Source organism: Cornus florida, unplaced genomic scaffold (assembly GCF_030987335.1).
Source record: "Cornus florida cultivar Cherokee Brave unplaced genomic scaffold, ASM3098733v1 CherokeeBrave_3.0.0_Hap2_Chr02, whole genome shotgun sequence".
Classification (NCBI taxonomy): domain Eukaryota; kingdom Viridiplantae; phylum Streptophyta; class Magnoliopsida; order Cornales; family Cornaceae; genus Cornus; species Cornus florida.
Genome location: NW_026775572.1, coordinates 2,305,857 through 2,328,678, shown reverse-complemented (window position 1 = coordinate 2,328,678; position 22,822 = coordinate 2,305,857). Strand labels below are relative to the sequence as shown.

The 22,822-nt window shown below is 42.3% G+C and overlaps 1 protein-coding gene and 1 pseudogene across 1 annotated transcript; both read right to left on the bottom strand.

Moving 5' to 3' along the window:
* Positions 1 to 357: 357 nt before the first annotated feature.
* Positions 358 to 5,075, bottom strand: LOC132292571 (cytochrome P450 93A3-like; annotated as a pseudogene).
* Positions 5,076 to 5,752: 677 nt separating this feature from the next.
* Positions 5,753 to 21,523, bottom strand: LOC132284888 (protein POLYCHOME-like). The gene is made up of 2 exons (XM_059787029.1): positions 21,067 to 21,523; positions 5,753 to 6,552 (listed from the first exon to the last, which is right to left on the bottom strand). The coding sequence occupies exons 1-2, from the start codon at positions 21,436 to 21,438 to the stop codon at positions 6,166 to 6,168; spliced, it is 759 nt and encodes a 252-aa protein (XP_059643012.1). The 5' UTR covers positions 21,439 to 21,523; the 3' UTR covers positions 5,753 to 6,165.
* Positions 21,524 to 22,822: the final 1,299 nt, after the last annotated feature.

Sequence of the window (22,822 nt, the reverse complement as noted above, 5' to 3'; positions counted from 1 at the left end):
AACTATAAAGCTGTGAAGTTTTTTGCATTCAATACATGAGATTTGTACTGAATTGAATATATATAAGATGCTTTCTTATGGTTGCTGCATATTATACTTTCTTCTTTCTGCTACTGGTTTAATTTTGACAGCATATCTATAATTGTCTAAAGAATTGATATAATTTGATACATGTTATATGTATGATTGCGCTGAAACAAACCTCACCTGATATTTGTTATTTTATTATGAAAAAATTCCATAGCATGGATGGTTTAATAATGCAACTACTTCCTTCCCAACTTCCTAGTAATCAGAGTTGCATATAAGAACTCCAAACTTCATTGTTAAAAAAAAATTTAACTTTTTTCCTTCCATTCTCTGTAATGGCAGTGAAGCATAGTAGTTGATTTTTCGTTATACATGGGGTTACATTGATGAAAATGGATTAAACCTAGGCACTGGGATACAAAACAAAGGTTGATCACTTGGAAAAGTCAATCCAAGTCCCTCTTCCATGCCCATCCATCACCAACCTTCCATTCAAAGCATTGAGCCATAAAAGCAAGGCTGGTTTGAACCACCTGCAATGCTAGTGAAGTTCCAGGGCACCCTCTTCGTCAGCTCCCAAACGGAATAAAATGGAAATGCTGTCCCCTCACATCCAACTGCCCTTTTCCATTCCCTTCTTCACTGATCACAAACCTTTCTGGACAGAACTCCAGAGGTTTTTCCCAGTGGCTTGAGTCTCTGCCTATAGACCATACATTAACAAAGAGCCTAGTCTTTCCTGGTATTTCATAGCCAAAGATGGTGCAATCTTCACTTGAGTCTCTACCGATTAATAAGGTAGCAGGGTGAAGCCTTAGTGTTTCCTTTACAATGGCTTGTAGGTAAGGAAGGTTTGCCATATCCGATTCTTCTACCAATATCTTCTTTCCGACAACAGAATCAATCTCTTGCATTGCCTTCTCCATTACATTGGGATGGTTGATGAGCTCTGCTAATGCCCATCCAATGGTAATGGCAGACGTATTGGGTCCAGCAGAAAAAATGTCCTGTATATATATTCAAAAATGTAATATATATCTTCAATTGTTATATAAAAAAGTCTATAACAACAACAGGTTATATAAGAGGAACAAGTTACAATTATTTTCTCTTTCTGATAATACATTAAGTCACCAAACTCCAAATCAGTCATCTGATTACAATTTACTCCTGACAAGCAAAGCAATGATAAATTTAAACAACAAAATAATTAAAAATCCATCTTGCCTGAAATTATAACCCAGGCAACATCACTACAACCAACTAAAGTACCTTTAAAAATAAGAGAGACTAGACTGAGATAGTTTGAACACATACAACAATGAGATGAGATTATTAAAAATGACTTTAGAATTCCATGTGCTGACCCCTATTCATATGGGATTTAAGGCAATGATGATTATGATGAATTTATGTAACAATTATAAGAAAAAAAATAAAAGAGGAAAAAAAAAATAGAATTCCTTAAAAAGATTACTTCAAGCAACCATGCTCATCAAATCAACTTTCTGAAAATTGGAGAAGTTACGATGATCAATCAGTAATACTAATCTACAGTGTCCCACAATTCTGTAAACTATCTAACTCTTCAAGATAATCAGCTTGAGGTTAACTAGTACATGATTGCTTACATGTTAGAGAAAATAGTAATATTAATATTTGAACAAGAAATGCTAAAAATTTAAAAATAATTATACCAGAATGAAGGCCTTATTGTTTTCTGTAGTCAACCTCATCTCTGAGCTTTCATCCTCCAATATATATATCACGTAAAATGTCAAGCACATCCTTCACCTCCATCACCAATCTCCTTCCTCTTCCTCCTCGCTTCATTGTGTTCCTCTATGATCCTCGACATATCATTTTGTCAAACCTGTCTTGAACATCCATGAGCCTCTTTCTGAATCCCTGCACATCCAAATCCTTACAAAACCAAATAAAATCAGAAAGATTAAACTTTCCCATGAGCTCAGATATCTCATGCATGGATCAACTTCCTAACCTCCCCAGCTCCATAGATCCTCACTCTCATCCATAACCATTCTTGATATTAACATTGTTTGTCACCCTTATTAGCTCTCCTCCAACATCAACAGCCTTGCCAGCTTTGGCCTTTTCTAAAAGTGACACCATAAAGCTCTAACTGGAAGTAGGAGGCCTAGTGTTCGGCCCCCATGAAGTTTGGACATAGTTTCTTCATGAACTTCCAATGAGGTCCACAAGAAGCAAAGGTGAAATCTTTTGATCCTTAGGTTGGGTAATCAACAGCATTTGTTTGGAAAAGGAAGTTTCATGTGTTTTGAGGAACTCTTTGGCCATTTCTGGGGATGAAGCAACAACAACACAAGGGACTAAGCCAAGGAAGATGTGAATTAAGATCACCATATGCAATGTTCTCTATAATAATGGCAAAGATTTAAGGTTCCATAAATTATAACAGATTTCTAATAAAAATATTGGTAATCTGTCCATTTTTGCATTTTAATCAAATGTTTGTGACAGCCAGAAGTTAGACCACTTGCCGCTACTTGTGGCAAGTTAAAAACAACAATGGTGCCATGCATGCATATGCTACACATCATTTTCAAATTTCTTTTAATTAAAAATCTATAAACCAGGTCAATGAAGAACTAAAAACCAGACTTGACTATAATATAGAAACTTGGTCACAAACTAACTGAAACCATTGGCACAAACCAATTCAAACCACAAATTATATTCACCAATACATGCATGAGTAATGCCCCTTGTAGCTCTGTATTTTTTTTTTCCCCCATTCCAAAAATTAATCTGTATCAGAAATAATTCACTTGGGAGGCATTCAAAAAATAGTATTAATAATTTGCACAGCTAAATAATAGATATATATATATACACATATTGAAATATGCAGGAGCTAGGTACTTGGGATCATAGTTTTGTCAACTTTCCATCTCATCTTGTAACTTAATGTTGTCATAAAGATCACAAATTGCTACTACTGCATCAGTCATAATTGGAAGAAGTGGTCTCATGGAACGAGAGAAAAATCATACTCCATAATTATTTTCTTCACGTTTAGGTTTCTTATGAAAAGAAGGCGATTATTACTTTTCTGCACATACATTTTTCATAACAAGCTTTCAGTCCTTGTATCTCTTTTTCATCTAAGTATTTGAAAAGAGCAAGCCCTGCTTCGATTTGTTAATATTAATATACACAATAACAATAAATTTGAGCCAACCAATTGAAGTGCTGGCCTGATAAATATTATTTGAATTCCTTAAAAAGATTATGTCAAGCAACCATGCTCATCAAATCAACTTTCTGAAAATTGGAGAAGTTATGATGATCAATCAGTAATACTAATCTATGGTTGTAAACTATCTATTCATCAAGATAATCAGCTTGAGGTTAATTACTACGTGATTGCTTCCATGTTAGAGAAAATAGTTATATTAATATTTGAACAAGAAATGCTAAAGAAATTAAAAAATAATTACCAGAATGAAGGCCTTAATGTTCTCTGTAGTCAACTTCATCTCCGAGCTTTCATCCTCCAATATATCAAGTAAAATGTGAAGCATATCCTTCACCTCCATCACCAATCTCCTTCCTCTTCCTCCTGGCTTCATTGTGTCATTTTGTCAAACCTGTCATGAACATCCTTGAGGCTCTTTCTGAATCCCTGCACATCCAAATCCTTACAAAACCAAATAAAATCAGAAAGATTAAACTTTCCCATGAGCTCAGATATCTCATGTATCGATCAACTTCCTAACCTTTTTGGCCAATGAGGTTCACAAGAAGCAAAGGTGAAATCTTTTGAGCCATAAGTTAGGTAATCCACAGCATTTGTCTGGAATTGGTTGGAAAAGGAAGTTTCATGGGTTTTGAGGAACTCTTTGGCCATTTCTGGGGAGGAAGCAACAACACAAGGAACTGAGCCTATGAAGATGTGAATTAAGGAACCATAGCGGACTGAGATGTTGTGAAGAGCTTGGTGATGTATTGGACCAAGAAGATGGAGGTGACCGATGATAGGCACAGCTTGTGGGCTAGGTGGAGGACGGGACATAGTTAGACATTTGAAGAGGGACCGGAGTAAGATGGTAGTGATAAGCCAAACAATCAGAAGAATGAGGAAGCCATTGAAATCAGCCATGGTTGAACCTGTGAATAAAATGAAACTATAGTGATGGTAAAACAGAGGCTTTCTATAAAGATGAAACTCTGGTTTTCTTTATAATAAGGGAGATACTAGATAAAGTTCATTTTTTTTTGTTTCACATAATTACTTAGGATGAAAGATTGATGATGTATAGAAATTTTAATTTATTACAGTAGCTCTAATCTGTTTTGTTTAATGTTATTCAATTTTTTTTTTTTTTTTTTTTTAAATGCTAACATTAAGATCACCATATGCAATGTTCTCTATAATAATGGCAAAGATTTAAGCTTCCATAAATTATAACTTATTTCTAATACAATATTGGTAATCTGTCCATAGCGGACTGAGATGTTGTGAAGAGCTTGGTGATGTATTGGACCAAGAAGGTGGAGGTGACCGATGATTGGCACTGCTTGTGGGCTAGGTGGAGGACGGGACATGGTTAGACATTTGAAGAGGGACCAGAGTAAGATGGTGGTGATGAGCCAAACAATCAGAAGAATGAGGAAGTCATTGAAATCAGCCATGGTTGAACCTGTGAATAAAATGAAACTATAGTGATGGTAAAACAGAGGCTTTCTATAAAGATGAAACTCTGGTTCTCTTTATAATAAGGGAGATACTTGATAAAGTTCATTTTTTTTTGTTTCACGTAATTTACTTATGATGAAAGATTGATGATGTATAGAAATTTTAATTTATTACAATAGCTCTCATCCCTTTTGTCTAATTTTATTCATTTTTTTTTTTTTTAAACACTAGGATTAAGATCACCAAATGCAATGTTTTCTATAATAATGGCAAAGATTTAAGCTTCCATAAATTATAACATATTTCTAATACAATATTGGTAATCTGTCCATTTTTGCATTTTAATCAAATGTTTGTGACAGCCAGAAGTAGACCACTTCCCATAATTTGTGGCAAGTTAAAGCATCAATGTTGTGGTGCATGACAAATCAAGTCAACGAAGAACTAAAAGCCAACCTTAACTTTAGCATCGAAACTTGGCCACAAACTAAGTGAAACCAAGATACCTAGGTTGATTGGCACACAAACAAATGGAAATCACATATTATATGCACCAATGCATGCATGAGTTATACTCCTTGGACAGCGTAGTAAAAGTTAATGCTTTGGTAGATGATAATTTTCTGTTTTACACAGACATAACAAACTTATCCCCTTGTTCTTTTAACTTACCTTTCCTCTTCTATCTGTTATAGCTCAGATTGATGGAAATGGATTGACTGATTGAGCCTAGGCACTTGGAATCAAACCGAAGACAATCCCTCAATCACCAAAATTCCATTCGAAGTACTGAATCATAGGCACAAAGGCTACTCTGACCAACGTGCATTGCTAGTGAAGCTCTAGGGCACCTTCTTGATCCTCTCCCAAATGGCAGAAAATGAAATTGCTGCCCTCTCAAACCTTTCTGGAAGAGACCAAAATGGGTTTTCCCAGTGGTTTTGGTCCTTGCTTATAGCCCCTACATTAACAGAGAGACTAATAGCAATAATTGTAACCAAACACATGTAGAAAACTTTGTTTCAATGAAATGGTCCTTATTATATTTGAGAAAAAATGTTATTACATGGCCTGCTGAAGTAATGAAGCAGATACAAAGATATGGGCTTTCTGTACATTAATTCAAAAAAATATCTGCTATCCTATCACAAGAACTTCAACAAATAACAGTAGCAAGGAGCAAACATGCACATAGCCCTACGCCCAGACATCAAGTAGATAACAAAACTAGCAAAATTGCTTACTAATCCTAATCTAAGACTTTCAGCTGGATGTTAACAGGTAAACAAAAAAACATAAGTATCTACTTATTCTCCCTTGAAACCACAAAATATCATCAGAGGATGATCAATCTTACCACACAGGACAGTTGTCCATAATCATCTCTTCCAAAATCCTCAATCTTTATCCTCTCAACAAGCGTTGATGTGGAGATTTAAGTAAAATTGTGCAGATCAACGCATTGACATTAATGTGCGCACTCTTTTTTTCCCCCCTGCCTTCTCTGCACTAGGGGTACTCTTCAGTTTCCTTAATTCCTCCATCACAACTTTCTCAACTGTGTCGATTGAGTTCAGGAGCCTTTTTTGGGGTGTGAGGAAATTTGATTCTCCAGCATCCTGGTTAATGATATTAAGCAATGTCTTAGACACCTTACCGACAGAAACTGGGCAACACTTCATTCCAAGTGTAGGACCTGGAGAGATCATAGAAATATCGTGCTCGAGTTGAGCACCTGATGTAGATACAGAAGGATCAAGAACTACTTGGTCCTGGGGTATTGGTCTCTCAATTTGTTGGCCTTTGATTTCTCTCAAGCTAGCTCTTCTTCTTTCAATGGCCTATTGAAAGAATCCATTTAGAATCAAATTCAACATGAAAACATGTGCTAAAAGAACACCCAGGAAAGAAGAAGATAAGAAAAGAGAAAATGCACCATAACCAAACTACATCCAATCTGCTCTAACCCAACTTCAAATCAATGGTAAATTCTGTTACTCACAGCAATGATAAATAGCAAGACAAGCTAATACAGGAAGTGGACAAAGGTTAATTGAAAAGATTATATTTGGAAAAATCATAATAATCAAGTGCTCGAGTTGAGCAACTGTCCGCCACTCAAATTGGCTTAAATGTATAAACACAAATGTGATTTGTTGCTCACATGATGTAGAAATGGCAAAGCTGCTCATGGGATATAGAAATGGCAAGGCTGCAGAACAACAATTGCATTCTCTAAACAATACTGTTTCAATTCAAAGGTAAAAATAAGAAAATAGGAGTAATTAGCAGAACAACAACAACTGCCAAATCTGGTTTATCAGGTAATAAATATTACAAATGAAAATTATCACTGGTATGAACAATTTAACGAAAACAGCAAAATACTATAAGAAGACTAACATGAGGAAATGGACTAATACTAATCATAACAGATCATACACAAATTTACCAAATGTACTGAATATGCTAAGCAGAATCCTGGACACCAAAAATGGCAGACTAGCTATATGAAGTAAGCATTGCTGATAAATGAAAGTATATTAATAAAATAATAATGTTCATGAATAGAGCCTGATTTATACAAGAATATTAAAATCTGAAAAAAGCCTGATTTATAAAAGTTTTCTAACATGGTTTGTCAACTAATAAATAAGTGCAAAAAAAAAAAGCTCATGGATCAACAGAAGAGAGACCATATAACAGCATAAGTATCTTAGTAGTTTTGCATCACAGATCAAAATGAGTTGACAAGCCTATGACTAAACAATTTTAAAAAACAAAAAAAAAAAAAAAAAAAAAAAAATCAAAGGAAAATCCTATGAATAAATTAGAAACCCATTTTTTAAATTTCAACTTACAATTAGGATCAAAATAAGGAAAAAGTAGCATAAATTAAAACATAGGAAGTATGGAATAGGAACAATCTAATTTTTTCATTATTACAATATCGTTTCTCATTCTCATAGAATAAAACAGAAAAAGTAAAAAAATAAAAAATAAAAAAAAAATTATATATTGTTGATGATAGTTCGTGAGTAGGGTGAGGAAATCGTTCCACGTAAGCCAAGAAGTCTGAGATCAGTATCTAAGTGGAGATCCAAGCAACACAAGGGATTCTCTAAGTATGGAGATTAAGGAAGGGAAGGCCGACTTTGGTACCATTTGAGCTCGAGCTTATCAGAGGATAGTCGTTAATGTGGTAGTTGTCCGTCTTAAAGGCTGATTAACATCCCTATTTATAGTGTTTACCTCCTTGGTCAATGTCTTTTAGTCCTTTAGCTGAGCCCCGCTCTTACCCAAAGGTTTGATGGTCTCTTCTTCTGACGGATGAGACATTGATGGATGGACCGCGGCGCTTTGCCCCCTGGTCAAAGGAGGTAATGGCACTCCCTAATTAATACGGGTCTTATCAAACGTCTTTCGCAATTAATGCGTTTCTTATCCTTCCTTGCTCGAGCTTAGGTACCAAGTATCCTTTCCCCCTTGTGTTGGCCTCGGGTTGAGGCGACCCCTTGGATCTCAACCACCTATCCACATGTTCTCAGATTCCCGTGCTGGGGATAGGTCCCTTTCGAGGTCCTGCCTTCATGACCTCGCAGGGTCCTATCCCAATTTTATCCCGAGGCCCTTTTTGCCGAGAAAGGAAATGTGTAAACAGGTTAGTCGAGGTCGCTCTTTCAGAGAGCGCCCTCGAACGAGCCAGGGGGGGAGGAGCCCATCCGACTGGAGCTGGGCGCCTCTACAGTAGAGGAAGGGTAGCGACCCCTTCCTCGGCCAGTGAGTTCAGTTATCGGATAGGTAGCTCGAGAATACCTAATCCATCATGGACACGCCAGGTAAGCACTGGCCAGTTGTGCCTATGTTGCAGAGGTGGCGCCACTTAATCAGCTATCGTGGCGCGGCCATCAACATTTTGCCCCCCTACTCGAGGTCACTAAGGGGGGAGCTCGAGCAAATTATTAACTTGGTCCGAGTTTACCATCATTATTGTTGCTACTGAAGAGTCATATCATTTCAGCTCCGAGGAGTCACATTGCTTTGAGAAGTCACGTCGCTTCGGCTTCCTAGGCCACGTGTCGCTTCTTTACCGGTGCGCCGAGTTATAACGCTTTAAATGCCGAGCCTCCGTCTTTTCGCCTGTCAGAAGCGCTACATTTAGGGTGTTGGGCCCCTACTATTTAAGCCAACACTTGTTTTCCTTGTGAGGCACCATATAAACTAGATTTGACTTTTCTTAGAATTCTCACTCTCTCCTTTTTTACTCGAGGAAGGATTTTAGTGATGGCTTTGCGCGACGATGTCCCTAATGTCCTTCCCTTGGCTGAATGGCGAGTTGCTCCTTACTTCGGCCCAAATGATACCTTTTGGGCAAATAGCGATGAGCTCAGTGAGGTGGATGAGACCCCGGCGGGCACATTCCTATTCGAGGGCGAGCCTTATGCACAGGCAGGAGTACCCATCCTTTCTAGTTCGGTGCTGCGATTTAGAGTCGAGCGTGGTGACTTTCCCCATTCCAGTCTCGCTTTTACTAGTCAGACCGGTCACGGCCGAGGGTGGGATTTGTGGACAGATGCCGTATTATCTGATGCCAAGTTTCTTGAGACTTTGAAAGATTCGAGGATCGCAGACGCGGTCCGGAATAATCGAGAGCTGACCATCCCACGGGACGTGCATGATCTCGCCCTTCTCGTGTCTCGGTGGAGCTGCGACACCCATACCTTTGTTACCTCGTGGGGCAAGTTTACCCCTACGATAGAGGACGTAGTGCAACTTATGTGTTTGAATGTGTTCGGCGAGCACAACCCTGGCTTCTGGGTGCTTTCTGAAAACAAGGTCAAACTTGCTGCCAAGCTACGCAGTGGTGTTACCTCGGCCGGCAAGATTGCTTCGCGCTATCAAGATGATGGTCTTCGCGAGGAGTTTCCGGAGACTGGGAAAAAATACACTTTCGTGTCGCTCCTCCATTACTATTTTCGGGACTTCCCTCCTCAAGACCAAGAAGGAGAGGCCTCCTTTAATGGTCCTAAATGCAAAGACTCGGCTCGCCTCGCCGCTTTTCTCCTATCTTGGCTATCGAGGTTCATTTTTCCAGGTCTTCCTGACGATGGACCGTGTCCAGATCTTATTCTTTTAGCTGTTAGATTATCCTGCGGCAACAACTTTCCTTTAGCCGCGCTATTCCTTGGTACGCTCTATCATGAGCTCAACTTGGCGCATGCCCGGATGGAACGCTCCATTGGGCATATGAGCTTGGTTTCTCCCGTCAACACAATCTTCCTTCAAATGATCTTATATGAGCATTTTCCACGATACGGTCCTCGCCCGACAGCACTTCCTCGGGACAAGGGTCTGAAGCGATCCTTTCAATGGCACAAACATACCACAAAGAAGAAGTTGGCAGAGTATATTGATAGAGAGAGTTGTTTTCTGGCTCGTCCTTATACTCACGGGCCTCGGGTGGAGTGTTGTGCCTCGAGAGATGGCATGCTTATCTCGGGCAAGTCTCTGAGGCGTACTCCAGCTTTGACAATGATTGCCATGTATTCTGCTGGTTACCTTCCTGCCCTTCTTCCTCCTAACTCGGGTGTGGGTAAGGTTTACAATCCCCATAGGGTGGCTCGGCAGTTTGGATTGGATCAGGGACTTGCTCGGGATTATGGATATGGTACTCGTCAAGACCACAATACCTATGCTTTGGGTTTTCCACGCTTCATTGATTCTGAGGAGGCCGAGCTCTTAAGGGATCACCAGATCCTTCATGTTCCCTCGACCTTACGAGTAGGGAGATGGGAAATGCAAACAAGAGCATACTGGAAAAAAGTGATTAATTCTTTCAAGCAATTTGTGGTTAGTACTCTAGTTCCTGTCCCCGCTCCTTCCTTATTAAAAAGTGATACCTCATTTCGTCCCTTCAAGAACACATCCATAGCAGCTCGCGGGAAGATTTGTAGTACCCCGGGTTTACTTCCTCTAGTTTCGTCAAATGCTGCAGTGCCTGTGATAGCTCTCCGAGCTACCAAGACTCGTCGAGACAAGCGTAAAGTTGATCAGGACGTTAGTACTTTCGTGCCCGTGGCCACTTCCTCCAAGAGGCCTAAGGTAAGTGCGAGTTCCTTTGCTTGTAATTTCCCATCACCTCTTAATACTGACTGTTCCTCGTTTGTTTCCAGAACACCTCAAAGGATCCCCCCCCCCCCCCCCACCCAGAGCTCTATTGCTTCCGCGGGGGCTTCTCTTCCATCAACTCGAGCTGGGGTGGCTTCAAGCACAAGATCCCACTCCATGTTACTTAAGAAAACTTCTACTACGGCCGCTCCTGCAGATACCATAGTCCATGTTTCTAAAGCACATGCTAGCTTAGCTATTCCTCCCGACCCACTTCACACTGTTGCAAGTGTCCTCGAAGACCCTGAACAGGCAGCAAGAGAGATACTAGCGTCAGACCTAAATCCTCCTGTACCTTCTCGTCGCGGGATAGAGAAGGAGCTAATCTCCTTGGCTCGAGGTTTAGGTCGTCTTAACGAGGAAACTAGAGAAGTCAATACTGATATGGACCCTGCCATGGGGACCTTCAATTTTGAAAGGAGCGCAACCCACTCGCCCTCGAACGCAGGTAATGCTCTTTTCAAACAACACATTCTTAGGTGATATTAGTTTATATATACATAACGATGCCTTCGTCTGTATACTACAGATGCCGAGGTGGCCATATCTGATGCAGCCGAGGCTGCTATTGGTTCTGAGGGTTATCATTCTGGCCGAGAAGGTGAGGACAGTGGTACCAGCTCGCAGGTTGAGATTGTCCACGTGCTACTACGAGAGCCTATTGCCGAGCTGCGGGAGATGGTTGAGTCAGCCATTCAATCCCTTCCTCCCCCCGAAGAGGATAGTTTAAATGAGACGGGGAGCTCGACCTTTAATGACTCTTCCAAAGATGAGGCCTCGGGTTCACATAGTCCAAAGCAAGATGATCAAAATGTTGGTCAAGTTCAGACCACTGCTTTGTCCGCACCGGAGCGAAACGTGAACACGAACAATGAGGGGCATCGTTCCCTCGAAGGTGACAAGGAAAGAGATGACACCGAACGAAGCCCTGCCAGGTTAGACCAAGGAGAGCGCGTCATTGCATGCATTTCATGAGGTGGTAGGCAGAGATTCTGGAAGAGGTGAAGGTTAAGTATCCCCAAACTTTTGGGAATCTCGAGGGGATGCTGCCCTTGTTTTTGGAGTTTGTATACAAAACCACATGCGAGCTCGTGGTAAGTCTCCGAGGGGCCAGGGATTGTTCTCTAGGCAAAAAGGAGCTCGACTCCCTAGATCGCCTTCTTGTAAATTTGAAGAGAGCACAAATTGATGTGACCTGGGCCGAAGATATCTTTGCACGGATCAAAGCCTTCGGGAGCGCAAGAAAATGGTGGAGGAAATCAAGGATCTTCGTGACCAAGTCCTCGAAAAAGAAGGTATTCTTAAAAACGAGAGGATTCGCTTGGCCGAGCTACAACAGCAAGTAAATCTGAGGGAGCAGCATATTGCCTCTTTGAAAAACAAGATCGAGCACAAGTCAGCACAACTCGGCCCTGCCCTTCTAGTTCTAGGCGATCTACCCTAATATTGTATTATTTTATACTGAGAATGACTTATGTAACAGAAAATTAATGGATCAGTTGTTTATCAATGAATCGGTTTTTATTAATGGATCAGTTTTTTTCTCCTCTCTTTTTGTGTTATCCATTTTGCCTCCGTTTAGACTTGTGTTAAATATAAATTATTACAGATGACCTCTGCAGGCTATGGGGCAATCCAGAAATCATAGATGATACCGAGATTGTGAAAGAAGTCTTCCAGGGGCAAGGTAGGTTAGAGGCTCATACGAATGCCCACTCTGAGTTTTATTACATGTGTATTTTTATGACCTTTACCAGAGATGAGGTCAATCCAGGAATTTGATTTAAGAAAGGAAAATTATTCAGACATTAGACATTGATAGGGAAGCACAGGGTCCCTCGGGCTCTTTTTTAAAGTTTTACACATTCTTACAGTAAGTTTGAAATTCAGAACCTCATACAGTCATAGGGCCTCGAGTGAGGCTTACAAATTAAGAATAGTATTTCTTCAACCACTTGGCATTGAATGTGCCTAGTATCTTGTTGCTTCCCATTCTCCCGATGTCATAGTATCCGCTGGGACTAGCAGCCTTGACTTCGAAGGGGCCTTCCCATTTTGGAGTGAATTTTGGCGCGGCCAAGTTTCGCATTACATGTATTGCGGCCTTCAGAACCAAATCACCTTCTTGAAAGGCTCGAGGTCGGACGGTGGCATTGTAGGCCCTAGCCACCCTTCTCTGATAGACCACTATCTTACTCTTTGCCTGCTTCCTCTGCTCCTGAAGCCCCTCGAGTTCCCCAATCCGCTGATCGAACTGTAGTTGGCTTCGCTCGGCTAGACTTCCAGAGGGGATTGCTACCTCAATTGGGAGCACTGCTTCTGTCCCGTATACCAGGGAAAAGGGCGTGGTACCTGTAGCTCCTTTTGTGGTGGTACGGTAAGCCCAAAGCGCGAGCGGTAATTGCTCATCCCATTTGTTGTGCTGCTCCTTCAATGTTCTACTTAAAATCCGAATCAGCGTCTTATTAGTGGCTTTGGCTTGTCCGTTGCCTTTTGGATAATAGGGTGTTGACTTACGATGAGCCACCCGATATCTTCGAAGAAGCGCACGGACCCTGCTATTGACGAAGGGGGTTCCATTATCTGATATGATGATCCGAGGTACGCCGAAACAGCATATGATATTCTCTTTGATAAAGTTTGCCACCACCTGTCCGGTTGCTGTTGACAAAGCTATCGCCTCGACCCATTTAGTATAAACCTTTGTTGCCACTAGTATCCACTTCATCTTTTTGGACTTGGGCGAAAATGGACCTATCAAATCCATGGCCTAGGTGTGGAATGGCCAAGGAGCTTCCGTGGGAGATAGCTCCATAGCTGGCGCGTGGATGGCATGATTGTGGACTTGGCATTCCCGGCATTTTTGGGTATAATCTTTGCTGTCAGTTTGCATCGTAGGCCAGTAATAGCCCAGCTGTATGATGCGATTGTACAATTTCTTCCATCCCTGGTGTTCGTCCTCATATGCCTGCTTCAAAACTTCGCAGGCTTAATTAAATTGATGCATCGCTTAGCATTACCGTTAAAGCCTCGCCTCATTAACTCGCCATTACAGATGAAAAATCGGCCTGCGTCCTTCCTAAGTAGCGCGGCCTCCTCAGGATCTTGTGGGAGCGACCGCTTTTCAAGATACTCCACATACTTCTGCCTCCAGTCTTCCTCAAGCTATTCTTGGCACTCAGGACATGCTTTTTGGACAGCCGCTACATCTTTTGCCATCGTCAGCCAGTAATATCCCTGCCTTTGTATTTTCCGATACAAGCTCAATGAGTTGTCGCCACACGTGTGCTTATGAATCTCATTTAGCACTCGGTTGGCCTCCTGTTTTCCAATGCATCTTGCCAGGGTCCCACCAGGTGCCCTAAAATACAATACTCCAAGATATAGAGTAAAGTTTCTGAGTACTTGCAAGGGAATTTCTCCCGCACTACCCTTCAATTGCGATTCGTACGGGCTTTGCCAGTCCTCCTCGTCCCTTTGTTCAACAAATTCTTCATTATACAAACAGGATTCCTCTTTTTTCTGGATTCGAATGTCAACTGATTCTCCTGTAATTTCAGCTTTAGATCCCAAAGTAGCCAGAGCATCCGGGTGTCGATTGGCCATTCGAGGTGCAAGAGTTATATGGAGTTCATCAAAGTTATTGCTGAGTTTTTGAATGATTGTTCTGTATGCAGCTAATGCCGGCTCCTTGATGGCATAGGACCCATCCAACTGTTTTACCACCAAATTCGAGTCACCTTGGACCCGCAACCGCTTGACCTTAGCTTCCCGTACTGCCAGTAGGCCTAACACTAGGGCTTCATATTTTGCCGTATTGTTAGAGCATCCGAAAGTGAGCTTAAATGAGAGATTTTGGACTTTCCCTTCCTCGGGTGTTAATATTACTCCCGCACCACCTCCCGTAGAGGTTAATGATCCGTCAAATGACAGGGTCCACATCATGCTTTGATCCGCGCAACAGACCGACTCGAACTCATCATGAGTCAAGTCATCGTGCACCGCTCGAAGTTTCCAGAAGGGAATTGAACTATCATGTCTGCCATAGCTTAACTCAGGATGGCGCGAGGTGCGAGGCACTGGATATTAAACTCGGCCAACATTAGGAGCCACCGCGCCACTCGCCCCTAAATGATGGGTCGCGAGAGCAGGTACCTTAAAGGGTCACATTTGGTGATGAGATGGATGGTATGAGCCAAGAAATAATGGCGAATTTTTTGGCTGCAAATGCTAGAGATAAACAATGGCGCTCTATCGGAGAATAGCGTGCCTCGGCACCTTGTATGACTTGGCTTATGTAATACATAGGGCATTCTCGGCCATCCTTTTCCTGGGCGAGAAGCGCTTCTATGGAACGTTCAGTCGAAGTGATGTAAAGCCTGAGGGGGATCCCTATCTAGGGAGCTATCATTGTGGTTGTTGACGCTAACAACTTCTTAAGTTGGTCAAAAACATGTTGATGTTCCTTATTCCACCTGAACTCGGAGCCTTCTTTCATCAAGGTGCCAAAAGTGTGTGTTACCTCGGCAAGCGTCGGTATGAAGCGTCGTAGGTACGAAACCCGCCCTACTAAACTCTTTAGCTGTTTAAGGGACTATGGCGGGGGCATCTCCATAATAGCCCGAGCCTTGCTTTCCTCAATGTCTACACCTTGCCGATGAACCATAAAACCCAAGAATCGGCCAACCTCGACACCGAAGGCACATTTCAACGGATTCATCCTTAGCTTGTACTTTCGACACCTTTCGAAAACACTTCTCAAATCAGCCAAATGATCACCCCGAGCTCGCGATTTAACCACCAGATCATCCACATAATCTTCTATTTGCCTGTGCAGCATATCATGGAAGATTGCTGTCATGGCTCGCTGATAAGTGGCCCCAGCATTCTTTAGGCTGAAGAGCATGACCGTGAAGTAGAAATTCCCCATGGGGGTACGAAATGTCATTTTTTCTGCATCACACTGCGCCATTCTGATCTGATTGTACCCGCTATATCCGTCCATGAATGAGAACATTTCATGCCCCGAGGTGGAGTCTACCAAACTATCAATCATGGGCAACGAAAAATCATCTTTAGGGCATGCCTTGTTCAAATCTCTGAAGTCAACACAAATCCTGATTTTTCCATTCTTCTTCTTTACCGGGACCACATTCGTCATTATGTAGGATGCTGAATCGGTTTGATAAAGCCTGCTCGCAAAAGCCTCTGTACTTCCTCTGTTATTTGCAACTCAAGCTCCAACCGAAAGTTTCTTTACGCTTGCTTAACCGTGCATGCGTCTGGTCGCACATTAAGATGATGAGCCACTACACGAGGGTCTAGCCCCGACATTTCTTCGTACGTCCAGGCAAAGACGTCTTCAAATTCCTTGAGCAGGGCTATCAGTGCCACCTTTTCATTTTGTTCCAACTGCTTACTTACATAGACCACCCGGTAACGGCCGTCGTTGGCTAGATTAACTTCTTCCAGCTCTCCCTGAATAAGCCGGGCAGATTCAGCTGACTCCATTCTAACTTCCTTCTCATGGCTCGGAGACTTCACTTGACATGATTCCACACGGGGGCGCGATCTCGCCCGAAGTCGTCCCCCCAACATCGTTATAAGCGATAAACGATCCTTCCGTCGGCTAAACGTACCCTTTTGCAAATAATCGATCTCTTCTGATTGGCACTCGCTCCTGGCATCTTTTCACTCCCTTGTCGGTCAATATCCTCCCACTTCGGTAGAGGGCAAGCCTTCAACTGTTGGGGTTCCTCTGCGTCCTCTAATTCATTAAAGAATCCGGCCTCCACCATATGAGACTCTCTGTTAGTGAACGGTCGATCAGAGCATCGGACCGTTACTTGCTTCCCGTTCCAAAACCCTTTCATACACTGATGGTACGAAGATGGGACAATCCCAAACTTATGCATCCAACCTCGACCCATAAGTAAGTGGTAAGAGGTGTCTGAATCAATAACATGGAACTTAACTGGACCTTTGAATTTTCCGATAACCAGCTCGGTTGTCACATGCCCCTCAGTCCTTCGAATATCACTCCCAAACCCGGCAATTTCAGTCGACTTCCGGATAAGTTTCTCGCTCGGAAATCCAGTGTGGCGGAAGATTTCCAACGGCATGATATTGAGGGATGAACCATTGTCAAGAAACGCCCACTTAAGCTCGACCCCATTGAGAGAAGCCGTAACATACAATGGCCTGTTGTGTGGAGTAGGAACACATTTGTCTTCCTCAGTAAAGACTATGGCAGATCCGGACGATCTCTGAGGTACGGGGAGTGATGTGATTGACGCAACTTCCTTTACACCCTCCTTCGCCACCAACCACAGGAACTTAGCTATTTCCTTCTGAGCCAGATGTCACGGGCTTAGAGTTTCAGCACCACTCTAGCTGCTCCCGTGCGGCACCAAGACGTTGCTTCTACTCTCGCAAGTACTTGGTCAGCCTAACTCCCGTGCACACTTTAGCCAACACACTCCCCTCGTGCGCTTACTAGTGTTGTAGTGGCCCTCGCCCTCTCCTCACTTGGCTTGCACACTCACACACACTAAGGCACTTAAGTTGGCAAGGAAAGAACACTTCTATTACTTCAAAGAATATTTTGTACAAGGCTAGCACTCAAACTCTCTACAAGGCTCTCAAGACTCACTCTAGGACTTGTTGGTTACAAAATGAAGTCCTACTCCTATTTATAGGCATCCCCATCCCAAATGGATGGCTAGGATGCATTCTAACCAATGGTGGAGATTGATTCTCTAGAATCTTCTTCCACCTTCTACACATCTCCATACATATCTACAACATTCTAGAACCCTCCATACTACTCCACATAATTCTGGAGAATTCTAGAACCTTCCACACACTTCTAGAATATACTACACATATCTAGAATTTTCCACACAACTCTAGACTACTCCGTAAGACTCTAGAAACTCCACTTGCCATGCAGCGTCCTCCTCAGCGTCTGCGTGTCGCCTGCGTGGCACAACCTCCATAGGCGGGGCGTGACACAGAGGAGAGAATTACATCTTTTGAAAGATACTTTTGACGGGGGTAGTTTCCAGCAAGCGAAATGCATCGAAATCGTCTTCCCTAACCAGCGCAACCTGGGCAATACTGTCCCCATGTTGATAGTAGTCATTGCCGGGCGAGATAACATCGTCCTCGGTTCCTTCTCTGTCATTTGCCAGGCCGAAGACCATCATTGCAACTCCTCGATCATGTGCAGGAAAAGGTTCCTCCCTCACGTCCCTGGGAGGGAAGATGAGTTCGCCATTAGCAATCCGTCTATGGAAAGTATTTCGCAATGCCCAACAGTTGTAGGTAGGATGACGAGTATGTCAATGATACATGCAGTATTTGGGGTGAGCCATTTCTTCTGTAGTGGGCTCACGAGGAACCTTAGGCAGTCTGATACCCCCATGTTGGATCCACTTCTTAAGAATGGTTTCCACCTCTTCCGGAGTGCATGGGAACGGAGGAGGCGCCTCGTCCGGATTCTTTGCTCGAGGGACGCGGGCTGGTCTCGCACTCCTTTTGCTGTTAGGCTCGTCTGCAGCCAAAACCTGAGGTCTACGTCTGCCTCGGTACTCTTCTTGTGTAACGCCCTGCGCGCAAATAGCGAGGTTACTCGCCAAATTTCGAGATGCCTATATCAAATCAGCAAAAGTGGGGAGTTTTAGGTTAATGAGATGGATTCGGTAGGATCCCTGCATGCCCTGTATGTAAATCTTAGCCAGTGCCTCTTCTTCATGGGTTTCGTAACATTTCATAGCTCGATCATGAAATCTATAGACGTATGTAAGCAAGTCCTCACCAAGACCCTGAATCTCCTTGGTCAAGGAGAGGGTAGTCATCCTTTCCTCTGCCTGAAAGAACTTCGATTGGAAAATCGTGGCTAATTGGTTCCAAGTAGTGAGCGACCCGGACTCTAAATTCGCATACCATTTGTAGGCCCTATCCGTGAGAGTTTTTAAGAACTCTCTAAGTCGCAGAGTATGATCGTTTCCGAAGGGCCCCAAGGCTTCAATAAACAGCACCACATGCTCTCGCGGATTCCCTTTTCTTCTGTTAAATTTACTGAACTTAGGGGTCAGATACCCAGGGGGTAAGGGAGAAGCGCTATGGATTGCGCGTAGGGTGGCTCAAGAGCTATTTCTTGCATCAGCATATTCTTTTCATTTCGCAGCAGCGTTTGCAAATCCGCCATAGTTACATACGGCGACCGCTGCGCAAGATCTTGTTGATATCCGAGCTCTTCTGAACCCACGTCCCTGTGTCGTGCCTCCCTTCGGCTGGTACTTGGCATACTCAATCTTGCGGGCGCCGTGAAGGGAGTACTGAAGAGAGTTCGGCGGGCCCGTGGCGGGCGTCTCGTGACCGCCTGCATCGGTCAACGGCTTGTCTTACTTCAGCGGATGATGAGAGCGTATGTCGTGTCAAGTTTTCTGGGGTCGCGTGCCCCCCAGTAAACTCGTCGGAGGGAACACCGCTTGGACCTGTATCTCGTCGAGGTACCCCTCTATCAACAATCTCCCGCAGCAATGTCACCACCTCTCTTTGTGTGCCCTCTAACTGTTCCATCCTATGTGACAGCGCATTGTGGGCTTCAACCAAGGCATCAGGATAGATAATCCTAGTTCCAGGAAAATACGACCCAGGCATACTCACAGATCTGTTATAGCCCTCGTCTAGAGCAGGGCTAGTTTGGGAGGGTGGATTGATTTCCCGTATGCTTGACATATGTGAAGCACTCCTCCCTAGTGAAGTCGCCAAAATGTTAATGATAGTTCGTGAGTAGGATGAGGAAATCGTTCCACGTAAGCCAAAAAGTCTGAGATCAATATCTAAGTGGAGATCCAAGCAACACAAGGGATTCTCTAGGTATGGAGATTAAGAAAGGGAAGGCCGACTTTGGTACCATGTGAGCTCGAGCTTATCAGAGGATAGTCGTTAATGTGGTAGTTGTCCGTCTTAAAGGCTGATTAACACCCCTATTTATAGTGTTTACCTCCTCGGTCAATGTCTTTTAGTCCTTTAGCTGAGCCCGCTCTTACCCAAAGGTTTGATGGTCTCTTCTTCTGAAGGATGAGACATTGATGGATGGGCCGCGGCGCTTTGCCCCCCCGATCAAAGGAGGTAACGGCACTCCCTAATTAATACGGGTCTTATCAAACATCTTTCGCAATTAATGCGTTTCTTATCCTTCATTGCTCGAGCTTAGGTACCAAGTATCCTTTCCCCCTTGTGTTGGCCTCGGGATGAGGTGACCCCTTGGATCTCAGCCACCTATCCACATGTTCTCAGATTCCCATGCTGGGGATAGGTCCCTTTCGAGGTCCTGCATTCATGACCTCGCAGGATCCTATCCCAATTTTATCCCGAGGTCCTTTTTGCCGAGAAGGGAAATGTGTAAACAGGTTAGTCGAGGTCGCTCTTTCAGAGAGCGCCCTAGAACGAGCCAGGGGGGGAGGAGCCCATCCGACTGGAGCGGGACGCGTCCACAGTAGAGGAAGGGTAGCGACCCCTTCCTCGGCCAGTGAGTTCAGTTATCGGATAGGTAGCTCGAGAATACCTAATCCATCATGGACACGCCAGGTAAGCACTGGCCAGTTGTGCCTATGTTGCAGATGTGGCGCCACTTAATCAACTATCGTGGCGCGGTCATCAACATATATATATATATATATATATATATATATCAAAGATCACAATCATATTTTCTCAACCCGAACTTGCACATGCTTTTTTCTCAAGATACATCTAAATACCCTATTTTCACAAAACCAAAAAGACAAAAAAATTCTGCACCCAAATTACAGATATGAGAGTCCGCATACCATATTAAGTTTGTTTCAGACCATTTAAAACCAGATTTAATGAAAATATGTAACATGGACTCAAACACAAGCAAGAACCACAATGATTGGACAGACAAGAAACTCAACTAACATTGAATCTAATTCTATCCAAGATTCACAAAGACCCCATCTAAGTACTCCTAGATGTGTGATCAAAACTATAAACTTCAGAACTAAACAGAAACAAGAATAAGGCAAAAGAAATCTACTCAAAGCATATATACAAATAAATGAACCAAATGGATGATAGTCCATGCAATTAACCAAAAAACCCTAATCAAGAATATGCATAAACCCTAACCAAACAAGAATAAAAATCATTACCCGCACAATAGTAGTGACGTCCCCAAGAGGTGCTCTAGGATACCAAGAAGGTAACACACTGTTCGTGGAACGTCCTCGGTCTCGCCGGCCATTTACCATCAAAGTGTTTTGACAATACACCGACGGTGATCTGGACAAACTCCGGCCACGCCCATTTCCAATCCTTGGTGTTCCGAAACTACCCCTTCCAACAGCACCACGACGAATATCCGCCAGTCCAATCGATCCTTGTGTACCCCTCCCAGACGGAGTCTCAAACCCCATCTCTGGCTCGTCAACTAGAATTCCCAGAGCACCGATTATTCGACGTTGAAGAGCAAACATCGCCGAAACGTTATTGGGTCTGGACAGTCTGTCTCTTGATTCCGGCATTGTGCCAGGAGTAGGGGAGGAACCTCTGACGGCAGCGATGTGGTGTCTGGACTAACAGAAAGAACACGCCTATGCTGGGATTGTATCAATCTTCAACTGAAAATATAAGTAAATGCACATATAATCAAATAAAGTTATCAAACGAAATTGGCTCATATCTGCCTGAAATTAGGTCATTTCTAGACGGAGCCATGAAAATGACAATTTTCCGGTAACCAAGTATTGTTCCGGTGAAAAATAAGGGGATCTATTAAGAGATAAGGACTTGTATTGTCAGTTTCCGGCTACTCAGTTGTCAGATTTTCCGATTTCCTGAGAAAGAAATGGTTTCTTTACCTTGAAAATGGACGTTTCTTCTCGTTGATCGATCAGGAGTGGCTCTACTCTGCAAATCTCCTCAAGATGAAGAGAGAAAGCTTTGAGAGTGGCGAAATGGGAAATTTCAAAATGAAATTTGGGCGGTACTTATACAAAATTAAATTTTAAAACAATTTTTTACTCAAAATAATAATAATTATTATAAATATACCAGCACGTGCAGGAAAGAAACTCGTGTGCATCTTTTTCTGTTCTATGTGGTCACTGGTCAAACTGGTCTAAATACATATACTACTATCTATTTTTTTTTTTTTTTTTTCATATCCAATTTTGGGTTAAAGTCCAATAACCAAAGTGAGAAATATATTCATGATATTTGTCTATTGCCAAGAATAAAAAATAAAAATAAAAAAAAAATCACCATATTTGAAATAATAAAAAAAAAAACACCTTATATTTAGAAAAAATCAAGAAATACTGAAAAAAATGTAGTATTGAATAATTTTAATTATTCATAATATTAAAGTTAAAAAGTGATGCATAATTTTGAGATCCAATTACTTGAGATTTTTGCCTGTTGATGTCCTGTTTAATATTTATTTAAAACACGAGAAAATGCTCTTAGAAAGTTTACAAATGATATTTTGACCATATGTGCTAATAAAAATACAATAGATATAATCGTTAATTATTACATTTGGGTGAAACTCAAAACTGAAAGGGTATGCCAATATTATTTTTGAAATCATATAGAAAGTGTCTATTATTTGGGAGGTAAGTATAATTATCTCTTTATCTTTTTATCTAATTATTTATTTTTATGAAATTTTTTTACTCCCTCCCTTTCATAAAAGTTTTTCACGTTGGTGATTATGGGATAGGAGGAGTATTATTTTTTTTTGGTAGTACCAACAACTTAGAAAAAGGAGTATCGTATATAGATGCTTATATAGATATACGAAAACAATAATGAACTTAGAAGGTTTGAATGGGTAGGTAAAGTATGCACTGGAAAATATATGCGCAGAGATGATGAAAAAGTAGAAAATGTTTAGCATATGGCTCG